Below are 19,226 nucleotides of genomic sequence, written 5' to 3' on the forward strand. Positions count from 1 at the left end.
GCGGCGCACAGCGCTGATCATAGAGCGGGCGGGGCAGCGCGCCCTCCACCCCCCTCAGCGCTGCGCTTCCGGGGCGGCTGCGTCACATCCGGGCGGCGGAGATGCCGGTAAGGCGGGCGGGGGGCGGCGGCCCGGGGGCGCCTCTAGGACGAGCGGGAGGAGTCCTGGCTCTGCGGCGACGGTGGCCGGTGCATCTGCCCCGGGGGCGCGCCGCGCCGCTAGCTGCCGCTGCACCCTCTACCTCGCCGCGCTGGGGGCCCCCGCGCTTCCCCAACTACCCCCCCCCGGGGCTGCCGCGCCCCCCGCCGCAACGACGAGCCTGTCGTCGTATCGAAAACAATGGGAACGTTGGGCCAGCTGAGAAGAGGCCCCAGCAGCCACTTTCCTGACGGCGAGCAGCGCGGCACAAGGTGCTCCGTACGGAGCTCCTGCCGCGGGCCGGGCCGGTAACCGCGGGGAAGGCCGAGCGCTTCTGGCGTCACCCGCAAGCCAGGGCCCGGGAGCGTTCCCCCTTGCTCAACTGCTGCCCCTGTCACGCTTGGGAAGGCAGCCTCAAGTCCCACAGCCCCACCCCCCGCGGGAGCTAGAGCCCCAGCTACCTCCTCTCTTCCGTGTTCTGTGTGACTTAGGCTTGATTCTATAAGCTTACTGCACAAACGAGTCGGTTTTCCACTGAAAAGAGGCTATTACAAAAAACCCATTGTAAATAGCTTTTGAAAACTAATTTTGCAGTGTTATGATGTTATTTTGCTGACTCAATGAGGATATAAATGCAAGTACCTAGGTATATGAGTTTTCCCAGAGCTTCAAAGTATATTTTTGCAGTTGCGTGCCGCATCTGCTTGTTTCTTTTTGCTGTGCTCTCAGTTTTGGTTCCTGTCTCTTTATATTTCCTTGTTTTAGGTTAAATTGAGTATTTGCGCAACACAGCTTCTTGCAGAAGGACTGCGACACTGTTTAACGCTTAGGAAAATATTAGAGTAAGCAGGGAGTGTTGCTCCCTCTGAACTAAAAATCTGTGCCTTGCTGAGGTCAGCTGCAGGAATCGGACACTTGAATCAATGTTATCGGATGAGTTAGAATCCAAACCTGAGGTGAGCAATTATGAACTGGGTTTGGTTCCCAGGAACGTTTCTTGTCAACACTTGGATAAAGTTAATAAGATTACTCAGTTTGCTGCTTACATAGTAATTCTCAGTGCTTTCAGTGGCGTCCTCTAATGCTCCATGTTTTGATTTGAATGGTAAAAGATTAAAGAATATCGCAGGTTCTTTCCCCTCCTCTCAAGTGTCAGCCAATACCCTTGCCTGTTCTCAGGTTACGTTATTTTTTTTTCACTATTATAATGTTCTTTCTGTTAAGAGAGTAAAGTAAATTACTGTATTGACCTAGTTCTTTCCCTCCAACCAAACTGACTTTACTTAGTTTTGGGGAGTCTGAATTATTCTGTTAGCATCAGTCAGTTCTGTTTTTTAAAGTACTTAATACTTCTATTAAGCAGTTGGCAGAAGCGGGAGGCAGCAGCACCCAGGGGGTCGTGGTTTCTTGTAGTGAGGCTGCTGGACTGTTCCTAGGTTCAGCTGGTAGCATGGCTGAGCATGAATTGCAATGATGTATGTGTGTGCATGCACAGCTGGTCGCAAACAGTACACCATGTACACCAGTAAAGTAGCTTCAAGAGGCAAACACAGCATGAGCAGAAAAGCTCGTTAGTACGATATTGCTATACCCTCATCACTCAACTTTCATGCATACTCGCTCAAGTCTCTGGTCCCTGCCATGCCTAAAGTCTTTCCAGTATCTGCCCAGACCCTGGGCTTTTTAGCCAGTTTTTGGCTGAAATCTTATTTTATTTCCAGATCATGGTTGCTCCCTCCTTACGTGTTAATAGACTTAAAGTTCACTAGCAGTACACTCACTTGTGGAGACAGTATTTCAGAATGTGCTTAGCAGGTAGGTAGAAGGGGCTGCAACAATCAGACACAGTAGTGTACTGACCAGCAGCCAGGTAACATATGATTGGAATCTCTTCTCTCCCCTCTACCCATGGTTCTTACTCCACAGCCACCTCAGTTCTTCCTTTGATCCACACTCTGAAAGTTGCATTACAAGATTACTCATCACGATGCATCGGATAGTAAATTTGATCTTCCCTCTGAGACCCGTTCTGATAAACCAAGACAATTTTGTTTTCTTACCAGTTACAAAAGGTCTGGTTGAAGCTTCAAGGTTTCGCTTCAGCAGTGGCCCACTTATCAGTGCTGGAGGAGTTCTGTTTCTTGTTACTCTTATCTGTAGTTTGCTCCATACAGTCTGCAGTTCAAGACAGTTGTATTAGTGTGTTCTATCTCTTACCTCCCCTGTTTCTTGCCTTTGTCTTTTAGGCTGCATGGCCATTAGCCAGCTGTCTGTACATAACCCCACTTAGAAGTGCAGAGGACTCTTACCACTTTGTGCCTTGCTTTTGTTGTTCTCAGCCTTACCTCTTCAGAAGGCTACAGTCCTAGAGCAGAGGACTTAGGACTGCTATAAGTACCTTTTGGAGAAGTTTGCAATTGTGAATTGGATTGTTTTTATTGAGTCTTATGTTTCTATCCTTGTTCAGTCCATATGGAATATAGCAGGTATCTTAAACTGGTACTCTAAAGAGAGTGATGATTACGTGCAGATCGTTAGTCACCGCCCAGGTGATGTGGTAAGGTGCCTGTTTCCTAGCACCCAAAGTAGCTGCAAATTCATCGTAGCCCTGAGCAGTCTCAGCATGGGCTGCAAGGAGTTCCTTTCTCTTGCCTTATGGTCTGTATAACTTCTATCAAATTTTCCCCAGTTCTGAATGATAAGGTGAGGACTTTGTTACTTCAGTCTCTGAGTGGGTGGGTTCCTATAGATTATTTCTGACAGCCAAAGACCAGGATAGCTGGAATGCCTGTTCCCTCTTTGCTCAAACAGGAGCTGTAAGTGGGCCTTGTCTTTTTTTGACCCTGGCATGTTTACATTAAGAGTTCTACTTGGCCATAACAGTTGCGTTTCCTTCCCAGTAGACCCAGAACAAAGTAGGCTGATCTCCAGTAGGAACAGTCCTGATGCATGAAAGTTACTGAAGTATCCTTGACCCCCACAGATCTGAAATCCTGAAAGCAAGTCTCACCAGAATTGCCAAAATGATACCAAAAATGCTGGCAAATAGACTCTTCAAGATGTGTTTTAGAAAGCAAGCATCCTTTATTACAGTACTGGGCACAAGACTGATTGAATTATTCCTCCATGTGCCTAGCGATTTAATAAAGGTTGGTTGATTTCTAAAACTCCAAAGTGAGTTTTAGAGAGTTTATTTGCCAGCATTTTTGGTACCAGTTGCAGAGGGCATCCTTTTCTTAGATACTCTCTTCTAAGTTATAGCCTTGATCAAGATTGCGGAACATTTTGTTCTACAAATTAGGATTTGCTTGCACTGTGGATTACCAATCTGTACTCACAATCAGAATGAGAAAGAGAGTGGTAAATCAGGTATTAACTTAGTTCTATTTTCTACTCCTTTGATGTGAGTGAAACTAGTAGGTACTCTACACCTTTCCCAAACAGCAGTTCAGGTATCTCTGGAAGTAAATCGTGATTTTATATCCTCTAGTACAGCCACAGCACTGTAATTCTTGCTCAGAGATGTTCTTTCCTATCTCCTACCATGTGAGAAAGGTATTAATTAAAGAGCTAACTGTATTTGTGAAACATTTAGATAATATCAGAGCACTATGAATGGATTTTGTAAGCTTCTTTGCTACTGCCTTTATCCCTAAATAAGCCACCAATGTGCCAGTAAATGTTTAATACTTGAATAGAGGTGAATCCTCCTTTCATAGGAAGTTATAAAGCTGCTTGGCGATTGTTTGTACAGGCCGGTGGCTCTGCTTTTTCTTCTGGACTCCGTGCCCCCAGAACTGTATTGCCATCATTCCTTAGGGAGCTGATAAGATCTGCTCTTTGCATGCTTTAAGCTTTCAGGGTGATTTGTTACAATTGCAAGTATTTCCAGCGCCTCCACTTCTGTTCCATTGTAGGGTGCTTTCTGCTGTGGAAGGTATCTCTGAGCACATAAAACGAACTATAAATTGAACTGGCTATTGAAAAGGGGTGGAGAGGGGTATTTTAGCCTCTCCCTTTTCTTCTCATCAGCGCTTCACAAGGAGAGGCTATTGTGAATTAATTAATTCCCCAGAGGTTGTATGGGAGACAGCATCCTAGTTTCTAGCTAAGGAGCCTCCTGCCCTCCACACCCTTCAGCTCCAACCCCTTTTTTCCCCTTCCCCCCCTCTCCCTCTGCTAACTGTTCTTTTGACCTCTTTGTTTGGTAGTGGTTCACTGGTTAAATTTAGAACAGAAGCAGTATCGATGAGAAGCATAGTTCCTCCTGCTCTGGGAGTCCTCTCGCTCTCCAGCTGTCCACTGGGAGGATAGATCTGGCCATTAATACTGGAGAGCCTCCCTTCCCTGCTGCTCCCAGCCACCTCCACCTCAAACAAAGCAAGCTGCCTGACACTTGCTGACTTTTGAATCATTTGATGAAGGGAATTTGTTGTGGGACACAAGCTTCAACCCGATCCATCCCAGATGGCCATATTTTCATTTGGTGTTATAGTGCTTTTTTTTTTTCTTAAGGCTCTCTGGGAGGGGTTCCCAGTTCTTTAAACAGATTTTTCATTGTGTCCCGTCTCCTGATTGCGAGTCAGGGACATTATCCAAGCTTCTTGGTAACACAGGCTTTCTGCACGGCTAGCAGTGATAGACCCTGGGATCAACCCGTCCAACCATCTCTTGTTGACCAGCAGTGATAACAGTTATTTATTTAGTGATGAGATCCAAGAAATATTTTACGTTTTTAGTACGTATGCTGTCTGCATTACTTACAGGATTTTCAGTTACGTGGTGTTTCAGCAAAAGGAGCAAAAGGAAGGTATATTCAAGAAGGTGGCATGGTAGGGCCAAAAAAAATTCTTCATAGCAAGATGCAGCTGAACTTTGCCCATTTTGTCCCTCCAGGGGCTATAGATTCTCTCCATATGACTCGTGTCTCCCTATAAAGTTTGACTCTTAAGTGGAAAATGTCCTTTTGCAGTATCAAAATTTGTTTCAAATTCTGAGGGGTATCTTGGCTATAGAGCCTCACCTCACACAGCATTCTGTTTGTGTTCTGTTAATATTCTGTATGTTCTGTTTCCCTAACTGTTCCTATTCAGGTGCCACAAGATGTTCTGTCTGCTTGGTTATGAATACTAGCACTTGGGTCATATTTGCAGAAGGATCAGTCCCCTCCTTACACGGGGATTCTGTAGTCACCATCTTGGAAATACTTGCAGTCCATCTGGATCCTGTTGGTGATGTCAGATACTGTGGTTGTGAGATCTGACAAACTGTAGCATCCTGGAGATTCCTCCCCTCCTGGTCCTTCAGACGAGAAGGCACTGGACTCTTCCTAGGCATGCATAGAAGTGGCTGAACCTGAACTGCAAGTATGTGCCTGTGCACACATAGTACAAGCACATATCACTGTAAACACTAACATATGGCAGAACAGTACTTCTACAGGCACCCACAAACACAAATGGCATTCGCATGGAACAGGAAGACCATAAATGACCTAATCTTGTTCCTGGTCATCAGGTGAGCAGCCTTGAAATTTGCTAGGGTATCACACACATGCCTTCACTCAGCTGAACTATGTACTCGCAGTCGTGTATCTGTCCAAACCGTGTATCTGTCCGTGTATCTGCCAAACCTTGAGTCCTTCCAGCATCTGTCTCCAGGCCCTGGGCTTTTTAATCCAGCCTCTGGCCAAGATTTAGCGTTTCCAGATTGTGTTTTCCTCCTGTTCACAAGCTAGTCCAACTTGAGGTTAACTAGATGAACATACTTGGAAACTGGGAGCAAACAGCGTTGGAGAAGACAGGATAGACTACAGTGGCAAGGTAGAGCAGTGTACTGACCTGCAGTCTGTTAACGTGCAGTTGATCCATAGTATTTCCCCTCTCCTTCCTATTCCTCATGGTTGTTCTTCTCCTCTTCCCCTTAATCCCTCCCTTTTTCAGCCTTTTATCCTTCCCTTTAGTATCATCCATACACTTTTCACATTCCCACAGGCTCTTCTCAAGACAACAGTAAGTTTTACTCGGTCCTAGTGTTTCCCCAGTATCCCATAATAATAATTTTTCTCTTGCCTATGTGCAGTGTTCTGGTAACCCATGATAATATTGTTCTTATTTCTTACAAAGCTTCTGGTTGAATTTCTTCAAGGTCATCCATCAGTGTCCCAGGAGTTCTGGTCTTTGTTAATCTCTTTTATCTGCAGTTTGTTAAGAGTTTTTGTTGTCTGCACATTTAATGTATCACCTTCTCCTTTTGCTAGTCTGTCTTTTTTGCTGAATAGCCCATTGCCAGATACCCTTACCATTTCCTGTTTGCTTCCAGTTACAAAAACAAATTAAAAGAAACTTACGAAAGCATGACACCCTGTTTGTAATGAGTTTTTTTCCCATGTTGGGGTTGCTTGTAGTTGTCACGAAAGTACTCAATGATTTTAAACATGAGAGTTGGTTTATGAAAGTAGTTGGCTGTCAAGATACAACTGGCGCGTGAAAATTCTCTCTGAATTATTTGATGTAATTGCCGGTTGTTTTTTTCTGGTTTATGGGAAGGGTTGGGGATTTTTATTCCAGATTTTAATCATGAGCATGATTCATGTGCTTTTGTTTATGTCTGCTTCTTTTGCCCCCTTTTAATTTTCTGTACTGGCTTGTTATTACTTTACAAAGAAAATTAAAATGATCTTCTTTTCTTCTGAGCATCTTTTGTGGCTGCTGCTTTTCCTTGGTGGTGTAATGTTGCTGTGTGGAAGGGGAAGGTTTGAAGCAAAGTTTTCCCAGTATAGAAGGAAAGTTTTATCTAAAGATAGAAGAGTCGATAAAACAAGTGTTTCCTGGTGGAGTAGGCAGCAATAAGGGTCTTGAACAGCTTTTAAATGAAAGGCACACCAGTAATTTAGAACCATCTTGCTGCTCACGTTTTGTAATCACAACTTCTTCTGTTTGCCTTGCTCTGTTACTCCTAGCTCTCTTTTCTTTTTTTACCCTTCTTTCTTCTTTTTTTTTAAATCATAAATTAGAATGCATGTCTTTGAGGCTTTTTTTGACAACATAGAAATAATTACCTTTTCTGTCTGGGGCCTCCGTATAATCTTATAATATACCTAAGAGGAAAAAACACTGACCTTCCAAACTGCAGTCTGGCTTGTGGCCTAGTTCAAGTAGCGCGTTGCCATCTGGATGATTTCAAGACTTACGTCTTACCTTCACAGTTGTCAGCGATGAGAGGCTGTTCCCAAGGGAGAGTGAAATGGGAGGCCAGGCAGTTTTCTCACCGACCAAGGCACATTGCTGCAGGCACAGCACGGCACGCAGAGGCAGGTGCTGGAAACAGGGTCCCTCCACAGCCCTGGATGAGGCAAAGGGGTGAAATAGGTCCAAGGTGTGTCCAGGGAGTCCAGTCAGAAGCAGGAGGAAATGGAGCTGGAGATACTAATGTACTGAAGGTCTGAGGTCTGTACAAGAGACAGGGATTGAGACACCTAAACCTGCTGAAGCTTAGGAAGGGGCAAGGAAGCACAGGCTGAGCTTAGTGGAGCCGCTGGGTGGGGACCCCTGGTTGAGACTATTCAAGGCAATTACGTCTTCAGGGTTCTGAAGCAGTAACTCTTTCAGGTAAAAGTGCTTGAGGAATAATCGGTATTTCCAGTGTTTTCTTGAGGGGAAATAAGCATAGAGAATTCAGAGGCCAAACTATTAATAAGACAATCACAGTATACAGAATAAGAATCAAATATACCACGGGTATATCATGCTTTTTTATTCTGTTTCTTTTGACACTGATGAGCAGTCTCACTGCACAAACAACTACTGGGCTCTGCATGAATGCATGCTAAAATGTGTCACTGTGAGAGGACCAGCTTTTGAGTAAGTGTCTCATACAGTTTCCTTGTAAATGCCAAAGACAGAGGAATTTTGTTGCATACAGTTGTTTGCTAGACAGAGGCAGATCATACCATTTTGCATAGTATTCTGGAGAGGATTTCTTCTGTTGAATTCCCTTGATGGACAGGTTTCACACCAAGGACAATGGCTTTAATTGTCTCTGTTTGATGGTTTTAGGAGTAGCTGGTTTGGATGGATAAGGCTGTCTGCATTCTTCTTGTCATCCCAGCCTTGTCCTTCTGATGGTTACCTGCCTATTCAGAATAGCCTTTAGCTAGATATCTTTGCAACTAGTTTTTTGCTTGCTTTTTTATTTTAAGAAAGGACAACTTTCTTTCAGTTAAGTATTAAAAGACATAAAAATACCCGTACCAAGGAAAACATTTGCTTGGAAGGTTAGAGCATAGTGAAGTATTGTGGTAAAAGATGACTTAACAAGGAATATATTCCTTAAAACATGGCATAAATTGGTAAAATTTTTCTTGGTAAAACGTTAAATAAAAAGGAATATAGCGTGAGTAGCCCTCACAGTTATCTGCAAGTGACCCCGAACAGTTTATTATACGTTAAAGAAAAGATAATCTTTTAGGTACTTCAGGGGTGACAAATACAGTTTCTTCTTTGTCATTGGTGTAAACTGAAAAGCTTCCATTTACTTTGATGTGTATTCAGGGGATTATATTCAATGTCTCCTACAAGACAGTGGGGGGAATGGACTGGACTTAGTACCTTTCTAAATGATTTGTGCTGCTCTTGACCTAACCCTCGGTATCTTTTTTCAGCTGCTGGTTCAGTTTGTTCAGAATACTTCTATTCCCCTGGGGCAAGGGCTAGTGGAATCGGAACCAAAAGACATCACATGTCTTTCTCTCCTTCCTGTTACTGAGACTTCAGAATGCAACAGACTCATGTTGCCAGGTAAGATCTCTGTGGCAGATCTTTGTGTGTGTGCCCTTTGCAAGTATGCCCTTTATACAGCTGTCTCCACTGTGACGCACTGCCTCTTGCTGATAAGGCATTCCAGGGATGGAGGAACAAGTTTAGAAGGGTGACTGAAACTGTTCTCATTGAAGAGAGGTCTGACTAGTTAGGAAATTCCTTCCTCCTCCAATCTCTCTCAAGTTCTAATTTTTTCTTGGAAAAATAGCTTCATAGGTGTCTTTCAGTCATACTGTATTTATACTTTTTATTTACTCTGGTTTCACTTTCTTCACTAGATGATGAAAGAGATCTCACCTCTTCAAGTCACACTAATTCTTCCAAAGATGTTTCTTCATCTGCTGTCTTGAGAAGTCTGCAGGTGAATGTGGGCCCTGATGGAGATGAAACAAGGACACAGAATGTACAGAAACCATCTGAACTTCTGTCAACCTCAGAGACTTCAAGTTTATTGCAAGACCTCCAGCCTAGTGACAGCACTTCATTTATTCTTCTCAACCTAACAAGAGCAGGTAGTTGTCCTTCTGTTTGTCATCTGGCTGGATGTGTCTCAGACAACAGAAAGCAGGAGATACAAGTAGAACTCTGTCCCTGCTGCTTATGAGGCAGAAAGATCATGAAATTTCCTGGGTATTAATTGGATATTTCAGGAACGCTTAATCATTAACAGTTTTCTTCAAGGTACAGGTCAGTGAAGACCTTTTCAGTGCAGCTCTTGCATCTGTGTCATGAACACAAGCCTCTGGGAAGCAAAAGACATTTTCCTTTGTTACGTTATCCTTCTGTTTAATGAAGTTGTCTTCTTTTCTAGGGCTGGGGTCTCCAGCAGAGCACTTGGTGTTTGTTCAAGATGAAGCAGAAGATTCTGGGAATGACTTCCTCTCTCATGATAGCACAGACAGCAGTACCCCATGGTTCCTACGAGTGCAAGAACTGGCCCATGACAGTTTGATTGCTGCCACTCGAGCACAACTCGCTAAAAATGCCAAAGCAAGCAATAATGGTAGGATATCCCCTGATTTTGTCTCAGAAGTTGAGTTTTTGGTACAAGGCACCTAATTTCAACTTGTTTCTTCCTCTCTTGCTTTTAATCTGTTCTGACATCTTCAGATCATCAGTTACAGAATTATACAGAACAATCATGGGGGGGGTTTCTGCAGTAGTATTAGACTTCCCAGTTTTTCTTAGGCTACAATGGAACTTCTGGCTTCCCTTAAGTTCAATCCTATCTCTTCTCTGCTACATGTAAAGACTATCTTCTTTCTGACTGCACATGCTTGTATTTCAACTTTCATTTTCACTTTCAAGTGTCTATTTTTAATGCCTACTGTAATTCATACTTTCTTTTTAGCACCACTAGGTTTGGAGATCAGCTTTCTGGAGAATACATAATTGGATTTAGTCACATGCTTTGTGACTTAATTATTTTAATAAATAATTGCAAACAAATGCATTATCTCTTTTTTGAGCTAAGGCTTTTTTTAAAAAAGTTATCCTGGCAGATACTTAAAATTGGTTGGTCCATATTGATAGACCATTTTTACAGTGTTTACCGCATGGGCTTTCTAGTCTTCTTGTGGTAACCTTCATCTGGTAGCAGCTGTTGAGAACATTTTATGGGCCTGGTAAAGTCTGCAAATCTGTCTGATCTCTGTTATGGGCTAGGCAGGACATGGTAAACAGTTAGTAACCAGGCATATGTGATGCTGGTTTTATCTATTAAATTTGACATATTATAGTAATCTGTATCCTTTTTAGATTTTGGTGGGCTTTCTCTTCCAGGTGAAAATGTTCATCTTTGCTCAGGAGATGGGCAGCCAAAAGACTCTACCCCTATTCCTCATTTGTCTCGCATGGAAAGGAAGCTAAAGTGCACAGTTGAGGGCTGTGATCGGACGTTTGTGTGGCCAGCTCACTTCAAGTATCATCTGAAAACACACAGGTGAGCAGAACAAAGCTATATGTTGTCACGACTTTGGAAAACTGTGCTCTGTATTTGGGGTAGTGTTAGTGTTTGATATTGAGAAGCTGTGAAAACCTGGTATTACTCTTAGAAGTACTAGGCCTGTTGCTTGCTTTAGGTCATTTATAGAATCATTAGGTTGGAAAAGACCTTTGAGATCATCAGGTCCAACTGTACCTGTCTACTACTAAATCATATCCCTGAGCACTTCATCCACCTGTCTTTTAAATTCCTCCAGGGATGGTGACTGAACCACCTCCCTGGGCAGCCTCTACCAGTGCTTGATAACGCTTTTGGTGAAGAAATTTTAACTCGTGTCCAATCTGAACGTCCTCTGGCACAGCTTGAGGCCATTCCCTCTCATCCTATCAAACAGACCAGTACCCTCCTTTCAGATAGTTGTAAGCAGTGATAAGGCCTCCCTGCTGTCTTGTCTTCTCCAGGGTAAACAACCTCAGTTCATAGAATCATAGAATCACCAGGTTGGAAGAGACCCACCGGATCATCGAGTCCAACCATTCCTATCAAACACTAAACCATGCCCCTTAGCACCTCGTCCACCCGTGCCTTAAACACCTCCAGGGAAGGTGACTCAACCACCTCCCTGGGCAGCCTGTTCCAGTGCCCAATGACCCTTTCTGTGAAAAATTTTTTCCTAATGTCCAGCCTAAACCTCCCCTGGCGGAGCTTGAGGCCATTCCCTCTTGTTCTGTCCCCTGTCACTTGGGAGAAGAGACCAGCACCCTCCTCTCTACAACGTCCTTTCAGGTAGTTGTAGAGAGCAATGAGGTCTCCCCTCAGCCTCCCCTTCTCCAGGCTAAACAACCCCAGCTCTCTCAGCCGCTCCTCATAAGACCTGCTCTCCAGCCCTTTCACCAGCTTTGTTGCTCTTCTCTGGACTCGCTCCAGAGCCTCAACATCCTTCTTGTGGTGAGGGGCCCAGAACTGAACACAGGATTCGAGGAGCGGTCTCACCAGTGCCGAGTACAGAGGGAGAATAACCTCCCTGGACCTGCTGGTCACGCCATTTCTGATACAAGCCAAGATGCCATTGGCCTTCTTGGCCACCTGGGCACACTGCTGGCTCATATTCAGTCAGCTGTCAACCAGCACCCCCAGGTCCCTCTCCTCCAGGCAGCTTTCTAGACAGACTTCTCCTAGTCTGTAGCACTGCATAGGGTTGTTGTGCCCCAAGTGCAGGACCCGGCATTTGGCCTTGTTAAACCTCATGCCGTTGGACTCAGCCCAGCGGTCCAGCCTGTTCAGATCCCTTTGCAGAGCCTCCCTACCCTCCAGCAGATCGACACTTCCACCCAGCTTAGTGTCGTCCGCAAACTTGCTAAGGGTGCACTCGATGCCTTCATCCAGGTCATTGATAAAGACATTGAACAGGGCTGGACCCAGCACTGAGCTCTGGGGAACCCCACTTGTGACTGGCCTCCAGCTGGATTTCACACCATTTCCCACCACTCTCTGGGCCCGGCCATCCAACCAGTTTTCCACCCAGGAGAGTGTGCGCCTGTCCAGGCCAGAGGCTGACAGTTTCCGAAGCAGAATGCTGTGAGAAACTGTGTCAAAGGCTTTACTGAAGTCCAGGAGGACCACATCCACAGCCTTTCCCTCATCCAGCAGCCGAGTCACTTTGTCATAGAAGGCGATCAGGTTAGTTTGGCAAGACCTGCCTTTTGTGAACCCATGTTGACTGGGCCTGATCACCCGGTTCTCTTGCATGTGCTTCATGATAGCACTCAAGATCACCTGCTTCATGACTTTCCCTGAATTCCCTCAGCTGCTTTTCATAAAACTTGTTCTGCAGCCCTTCAGCGGCTTTGTTGCTCTTCTCTGGACTCAGTCCAGGACCTCAGTGTCTTTGTTGGAATGAGCGGCCCAAAACTGAACACAGTATTTAAGGTGTGGCCTCACCAGTGCCGAGTACAGGGGCAAAGTCACTTCCCTAGTCCTGGTGGCCATGCTGTTTCTGTTTGGAATGCCCCAAGGTGCTATTTGCCTTCATGGCCACCTGGGCACACTGCTGGCTCATGTTCAGCCAGCTGTCGACCAACACCTCCATATGTTTATGTTGAAACAGTTTACTAGATTTAGATTATTATTGCAGGTTTAGAGTATTTAACAGGTGCTCAATAAAAAGCATCACTATCACTCCTATGGTATAGTGAACATAAGAGTTTGTAAGATGCTCTCAAATATGTCCTTGAACAAAGCTGCTTGCTCTAACAAATCACCCTAATCTTTTCTAGCTAAGAAATTGGTGGTCTCTAAGGTAAATTGTAGGTGAGAAGCTTAAAAACCGAGAAGGACTCCAACAGGCATGAGCCCATCATCTTGCCCTCAGACGGGGCCAGCAGTAACCACATACGTTAGATGTATATATACAGCCATTTTTGATCCTCTAGTGGCTGAAATTCCACAGTGTTCCTGTATAATCTGTTGCACAGCTTTACGAAGTCAGTCTTTGTAGGGAATAGGCAAGGTAATATAGTGAAAAAGTTATTACCTGAACATATTCTTCCAGTGGGCCACCCAGACCCTACTTCCTTGGGACTAATTTAGGTCAATTGCTTTGATTAAGTCATTCCATTTTCTGAAAGAATTAATTTTGGTTTAAGTGTTTCTGCTTTCTATTTAATAAAAAAAAAAAAAAGTCCAATATTCCTGAAAAATATGTTGTAGTAGCTGGTAATGAAACAGCTATTTTGTTGCTTTCCAGGAATGACCGTTCTTTCACCTGCCCAGCAGAAGGCTGTGGGAAAAGTTTCTATGTCTTGCAGAGGCTGAAGGTGCACATGAGAACTCACAATGGTGAAAAACCCTTTGTGTGCACAGAGCTGGGCTGTGGGAAACAGTTCACAACAGCTGGGAATCTGAAGAACCACCTAAGAATTCACACTGGTGTGTTTTAGACCTCCACCTATTTTTAGTCTACAGAGATGGGGTCTTTACTGAGGAATAAACCACTTCCTCCTCCATCCTCAAACTTTTGAGATTGTGTTGTTTATCTCTGCCTTTCACTGATGTCCCTCTTACCCCCTTAAATATCCTGTTTAATTTCACTGTTTTCACCCTTCAAAGCTATATGATGCTGTACTCTGCTCAGACCCATGCTTTGAATGGAATTCCCTTCCCCCCTGGAGTTGTTTGATGGAGGTGGGGGGGTGTTGTTTTGGGGAGAAGCTAGACTGTAGTAAACATGACTGCTGTAATTGCTTTTAATAAAGAAGCTATTTTAAATTCCTGAAAGGCAGAATAGCTTAGCTGTTTCTCCAGTGTGGATACAGTTGCAGCTGTACTGACCTCTGGCTGAATCTAACTAGTTTGTGTTACCTATGCTGCTTGTAGAATGACTGCATTTGGGAAATCTAGGGAAGTGAGGGATACAGTGGAATGCGTAGCCAAGTCTTACAGAAAGAGGCAATTATTAGAGGACAGCATTTTGGCCTGCAGACTGATGTGTTTTTGCAAGTGCTGATTTGGGGTGTTGTAATACCACATACTGGAGCCTATGTACTCCTAACTCATGCTCAACATTTTATATGAAATAAAACCAAGAACCTTTAATTCATAGTGCTATATTTTATACATAGTTTGTTTTTGCTGTCTCCTCTGGAGAATTGATCCTACCTTGTTAATATTTTTAGACATCAGTGAATCAGTCAAAGTCTTGACAACTGCATAAAGTCCTTTAGGTGTTTTTATCCTAGAAAGTTGCTTGAAAGAGGCATGCAAGTTACTGCTAAAATGACCAGCATTTTGATAGATAGCGAAGTCCATATTCTGGTCATTTTGTTTGGGTTTTTTAAGGGTTTTGGTTTTTTAGCCACGCCACTTAAATCAATGACCCAGTTCAAGGCTCTCAGAATATTGTTAGAGGTTCCTTGATGGCTTAGGAAGGTAGCATTGCATTACAGTTGGTTAACATTTCAAAATAACCTTGACAACTGTGAGAGCACAAGGCCTCTCTAGTAAAATGAAATTGCAGATTATGTGGGCTGCCAGCAGCTGTTTATGCCTTCTGCCTTAAACGCTACCGTATGGATGTAGTTTGTAGATACACATGGAAAAAGATTCCTATTTTAAAGAATTTGCAATCTAGCTAGAACACATGGTTTGGGAGCAGATGTTCAGATGTAGTTAAAAATTACATATACAAATAATAACATTTTGAATGTCTAGTAACCGCAGCCAACAGTTTACTTTTGCACTTAAAAGCTCCCAGCCAAGACACAGATTAAGTTAATAGGCCCAGCTGATGTATGCACAATCCTCTGTGACAGAGTGAGTGTTCTGAAATCAACAAAGTAGTATCTTCTGGAGGAGCAAATAACCTTTCTTAACTACAAATCAATAATGCATAATTGAGAGTTTGATCAGACCAAAGGTGTTTTAAAACTGGAGGTGTAAATAGATCTGGGTTAGTTTCTTACAGATAGAACTGCTGTTATTTTTCTCAATGGTAGTTTTTCTTCTTTCTCTCTCTAAGTTTGAAGTATTTATAACAAAACAGAAGGTACAATCAGTGTATGAGAATCTGTTGTGTATTTCAGCTTTGTAACACCAATCAGAACATGCTGTATTGATCCTTTTTGCTCAGCTCTGTTGAATGCCATAGCAGATAGGATCCAGAGAAATGAACTGCAGGGAGAGGACTTCTAAAGGCAAAATCACAGTAGAAACAATTTTAAAAATAAGTTTACTCTGATAGAACTATGTGGATGTTAGAGAGTAAAATAACTGAAATAGCTTGCTTAATCTCCTGTGGACTTGCTGTTACTCTGATACAGCAGTCTAGTTAAAGACTTAAAATCATAGTGTTAAACATAGTATATCGAGTTCTTCTGTGGGATGTTGCAGGCAAAAGTTACCTCTAGTTTAATTTAAGGCTTTATTAAGAGGGTGTTTAGAACAGATTAACTATATTGCAGTGCCTTATTTTAATCATCTTGCAGTTTGTCATTATTTAGACAAATACAAAAATAGCTGTGGGGATACAGAAAAACAACAAATTGTGCCTTGAGTTACTGTTTTTCCACACATAAATATAAATTATTTGACATATCTCTTACAGGTTTTTGCCAAATTCAACCTGATCTGAAATAAAGTGTAGAATCTGATATGAAGGCAAATACAGTTAATGGGATTTTTGGCACTGAAAGGCAGAAAGGGAACAGGATCCTGGAAGCTTGTAAAGCAGAGAGCTGGCTGTTAAGAACTGCATATAGAAGATCTATCATAGTCCAGGCATTTTTATATTATTCTTTGATTGTTTATATACTTGGAAGATATATTTAGAAACAGCAGACCCTTGCTTCACTTTTGGTGAACGATGATCTAAGAATATTTCAGAAAGAATGTGAGTGTTTCCTCTTGAAAGCTGATGGAGAAAAGGCTTTAAGAGCCCTAGGAAGCATATATGTAATTTCCATTGAACTTTGTTGCATGTAAGGCCAAAGGGGAGAAGAGAGTAGAGGTCTCCAGGCTCTTCTCAGGGAGTTGGAGAATCAGATCAAGATCAAGTTGTTATTGCAAAATTTAAGAACTTACTTTTCCCTTGTAGGGGAAAAACCATTTCTGTGTGAGGCACAGGGATGTGGTCGCTCCTTTGCTGAATACTCCAGCCTTCGGAAGCATTTGGTTGTCCACTCAGGTAAGCGGCATTCTGTGACCTCTCTGAGAAATGATCTTTATTGCAGGACTTTGGTTTCCTTAAGAAAAAATCCCCTGGTTTCCACAGGAATTTGGGTCACAGTATTTCACGACTTCCTTTATGGTGCCTGTAGCCTGTACACTTTAATCTTTTCTGCTGATTCTCTTTCTAAGTATTATGTTTCTGAATTCAGATTACATTTTTTAATCTACTTTTAATATTGTTCCTAAAATGTTATGAAGTTAGATAGCTGTTTCATAGCTGCCATTTTCTTGTTTTAAGAGAGAGTTTCTATCATGTCTACATATTAATCAAAGCTACTGAGATCTGAAATCCCTCATGAGTGTGCTTCTGCTAGAGGTAGAGTTTTCCTTTAATTTTAATACTGCGTATTTGTAATTGGTCAAAGCATCACATGGAAATGAATTTTGTAGATGTTTTAAAGCTTCTGCCTTCTGACTTGATCGATCTATCTTACACATCATCAACACATGATGAATATGGCTTGCTTGGGGAAGAAGAGGTTTTATTGGGGTAGTAATGTTTGAGACTACCTGAATTCTCCACATTTTTTTCTGTTCTGTCTCCTTGGCTTCCATGCTGTTGAGCTCACAGGTATGAACATCATATTTGCTGCACTGTAAAAACGATGGACTGCTCTGTAAAATGGGAATCCTTTCACAGTGACAACTCGCCATCCAGTCTCTACTCAGTAATGTAGACCAGGTGCTGCAAGTTGTTGTGTGAGGGATGGCAGGAGATAGCTTCCTTGCCTCTGTTCCCTTGCTTTTGGTCATTTTATTCTAGGTATGGAACATCAAATGTTTCCATGTCACTGAGTCCAAATAACTTGTTCCCACTTATAAATCCAATTTGAAGATTTCACATTACTATTCAGACTTTTCCATCAGCTGGCAATACTGACATCTAAAACTCTTCTGTTCTTGAAGCTTATTGCTGTTCAGGAAACAGGAATATTTCTCATTTGTTCTTTTCATTGATAATTGGCACCAGTGGTGTCAACAGTCATTTCAAAACAGTATTACTGTCTTCTTGGTTGATGAGCTCTTTATTCCCAATTTGGTAATTCTTGGGATATTTTTTCCCCCCTTCTGTTCCAAGGAGTGAAGCCGCATCAGTGCCAAATTTGTGGAAAGACGTTTTCCCAGAGTGGTAGCAGAAATGTGCATATGAGGAAACACCACTCCCGAATTGGAACAGCTGGTAGCAGAGATCGAGAACAGCCAGGTAAGGAGGGGAGGGCGCTCTCTGTGAGGGAGGGGTACAGGATAGATTTAGTGCATGATCAAAGAGAAGTGAAGATGTTAGGCCTCAAAATATGAGACCACAAACTTGTTAGGAATAAGAGGCTGTTCCTCTTGGAGGTGAAGATGGATTGCTCACCCTCCCCTTTTCTAGGATAGAAGGGTGTATTTCTGTATTGTGCTCAAGGGGCACATAGGTTTATTGTTTTCAAAATTAACATGAATTTACTGTCTTTTTTACATGGAATTTGTGCCCTTTGTTATGTATTCTTGTTTTAAGTAGCCTATTCTATTGATGCAACGTGAATTATTTAAAGAGGGAGGCCAAGCCTGCGTGAGATCCTGCCATACTAAGGCTCAAACCAATTAATACAGGTGTTACCATCTGTAGGAGTGCTTGATGTCCAAATTGTAGGAACGGATAAAGTTGGTGTCTAGGGGAGAAGCCTGTGTGACCAGGACAGGGGCAGAAATTGTATCTTACATTGCAGTATCATTGCATCTTAAGAATTTCTGGTTTACCCTGTTTGGTTTGTTTTATTTACAATAGAGTCACTGGTGGGCAGCAGTTTGCTGGAAGAATCTACAGTGCATAGCAAGAACCTCATCTCCATGAACTCTCAGCCCAGCCTTGGCGTTGAGTCTCTGCACCTGCCAGACACGGAGTCTATTATTGGAGTAGAGGAGGGTGAGACCAGCTGCTCTTTTTTCCGCCCTCTTATATGTGGTGACTGAAGTAGGATTGATCATTCCTCCTAGAGGCTCACCATTTTGCAGTGGGATGAGTGAACATTGTTTTAACTGCGCACAGAGCAGGTGGGTGGATGGAGAATGAATCATAAAACTGGACTTGGAGAAGACCTGCCGGACCAAGTTTCTCTCTTGCAGAGCTCAAAAGGTGAAGTCTGCCGCATAGATGTCATTTAGCCCATGTCATGGAATGCCATTTCAAAACTGTTTATGCAGTCCATTCTCCTAAAGCCTAACGCCTTTGTTTTGCTGGAGCACCTAGGAGCCTCAGTTAAGGACCAGGACCTCATTGTGCTAGGCACTGTACAAACATTCAGTATCTTGAGCAACAGGCCTTCCTCCCATCCCTTATCTTCAGAGACTATATTCTAATACATCTCACTGTCAGAAGCTGACTTACTTTCTGAAATAAACAGTACTACTTGATATCATTTACATTTGCTGTGTTCTTTTCCTACTTTCCTCAGGGCTTTTTTTCTGCCAAAATTTGTTTGGTATATCAAGCTCTTTAAATGAGTCTACCATGTAGATGTTTTGAATTTTTGTTAACTTAAAAGGCTGTTCAGAGTTAGCATTACCAAGAATGCAGAGTTTTGCTAAGATACTGTGCATCTATGATGGCTCCAATG

The 19,226-nt window shown here is 42.9% G+C and overlaps 1 protein-coding gene across 1 annotated transcript; it reads left to right on the top strand.

Annotated features, from left to right (window-relative positions):
- The first annotated feature begins 42 nt into the window (after positions 1–42).
- Positions 43–19,023, top strand: ZNF410 (zinc finger protein 410). The gene is made up of 10 exons (XM_069858486.1): positions 43–107; positions 904–1,094; positions 8,801–8,936; positions 9,236–9,469; positions 9,769–9,960; positions 10,740–10,899; positions 13,649–13,830; positions 16,493–16,582; positions 17,705–17,830; positions 18,398–19,023. Exons 2-10 carry the CDS (start codon positions 1,062–1,064, stop codon positions 18,580–18,582), a joined length of 1,338 nt encoding a protein of 445 aa, XP_069714587.1. The 5' UTR covers positions 43–107; positions 904–1,061; the 3' UTR covers positions 18,583–19,023.
- Positions 19,024–19,226: the final 203 nt, after the last annotated feature.

This window comes from Phaenicophaeus curvirostris, chromosome 5, assembly GCF_032191515.1.
Source record: "Phaenicophaeus curvirostris isolate KB17595 chromosome 5, BPBGC_Pcur_1.0, whole genome shotgun sequence".
Taxonomy (NCBI): Eukaryota; Metazoa; Chordata; class Aves; order Cuculiformes; family Cuculidae; genus Phaenicophaeus; species Phaenicophaeus curvirostris.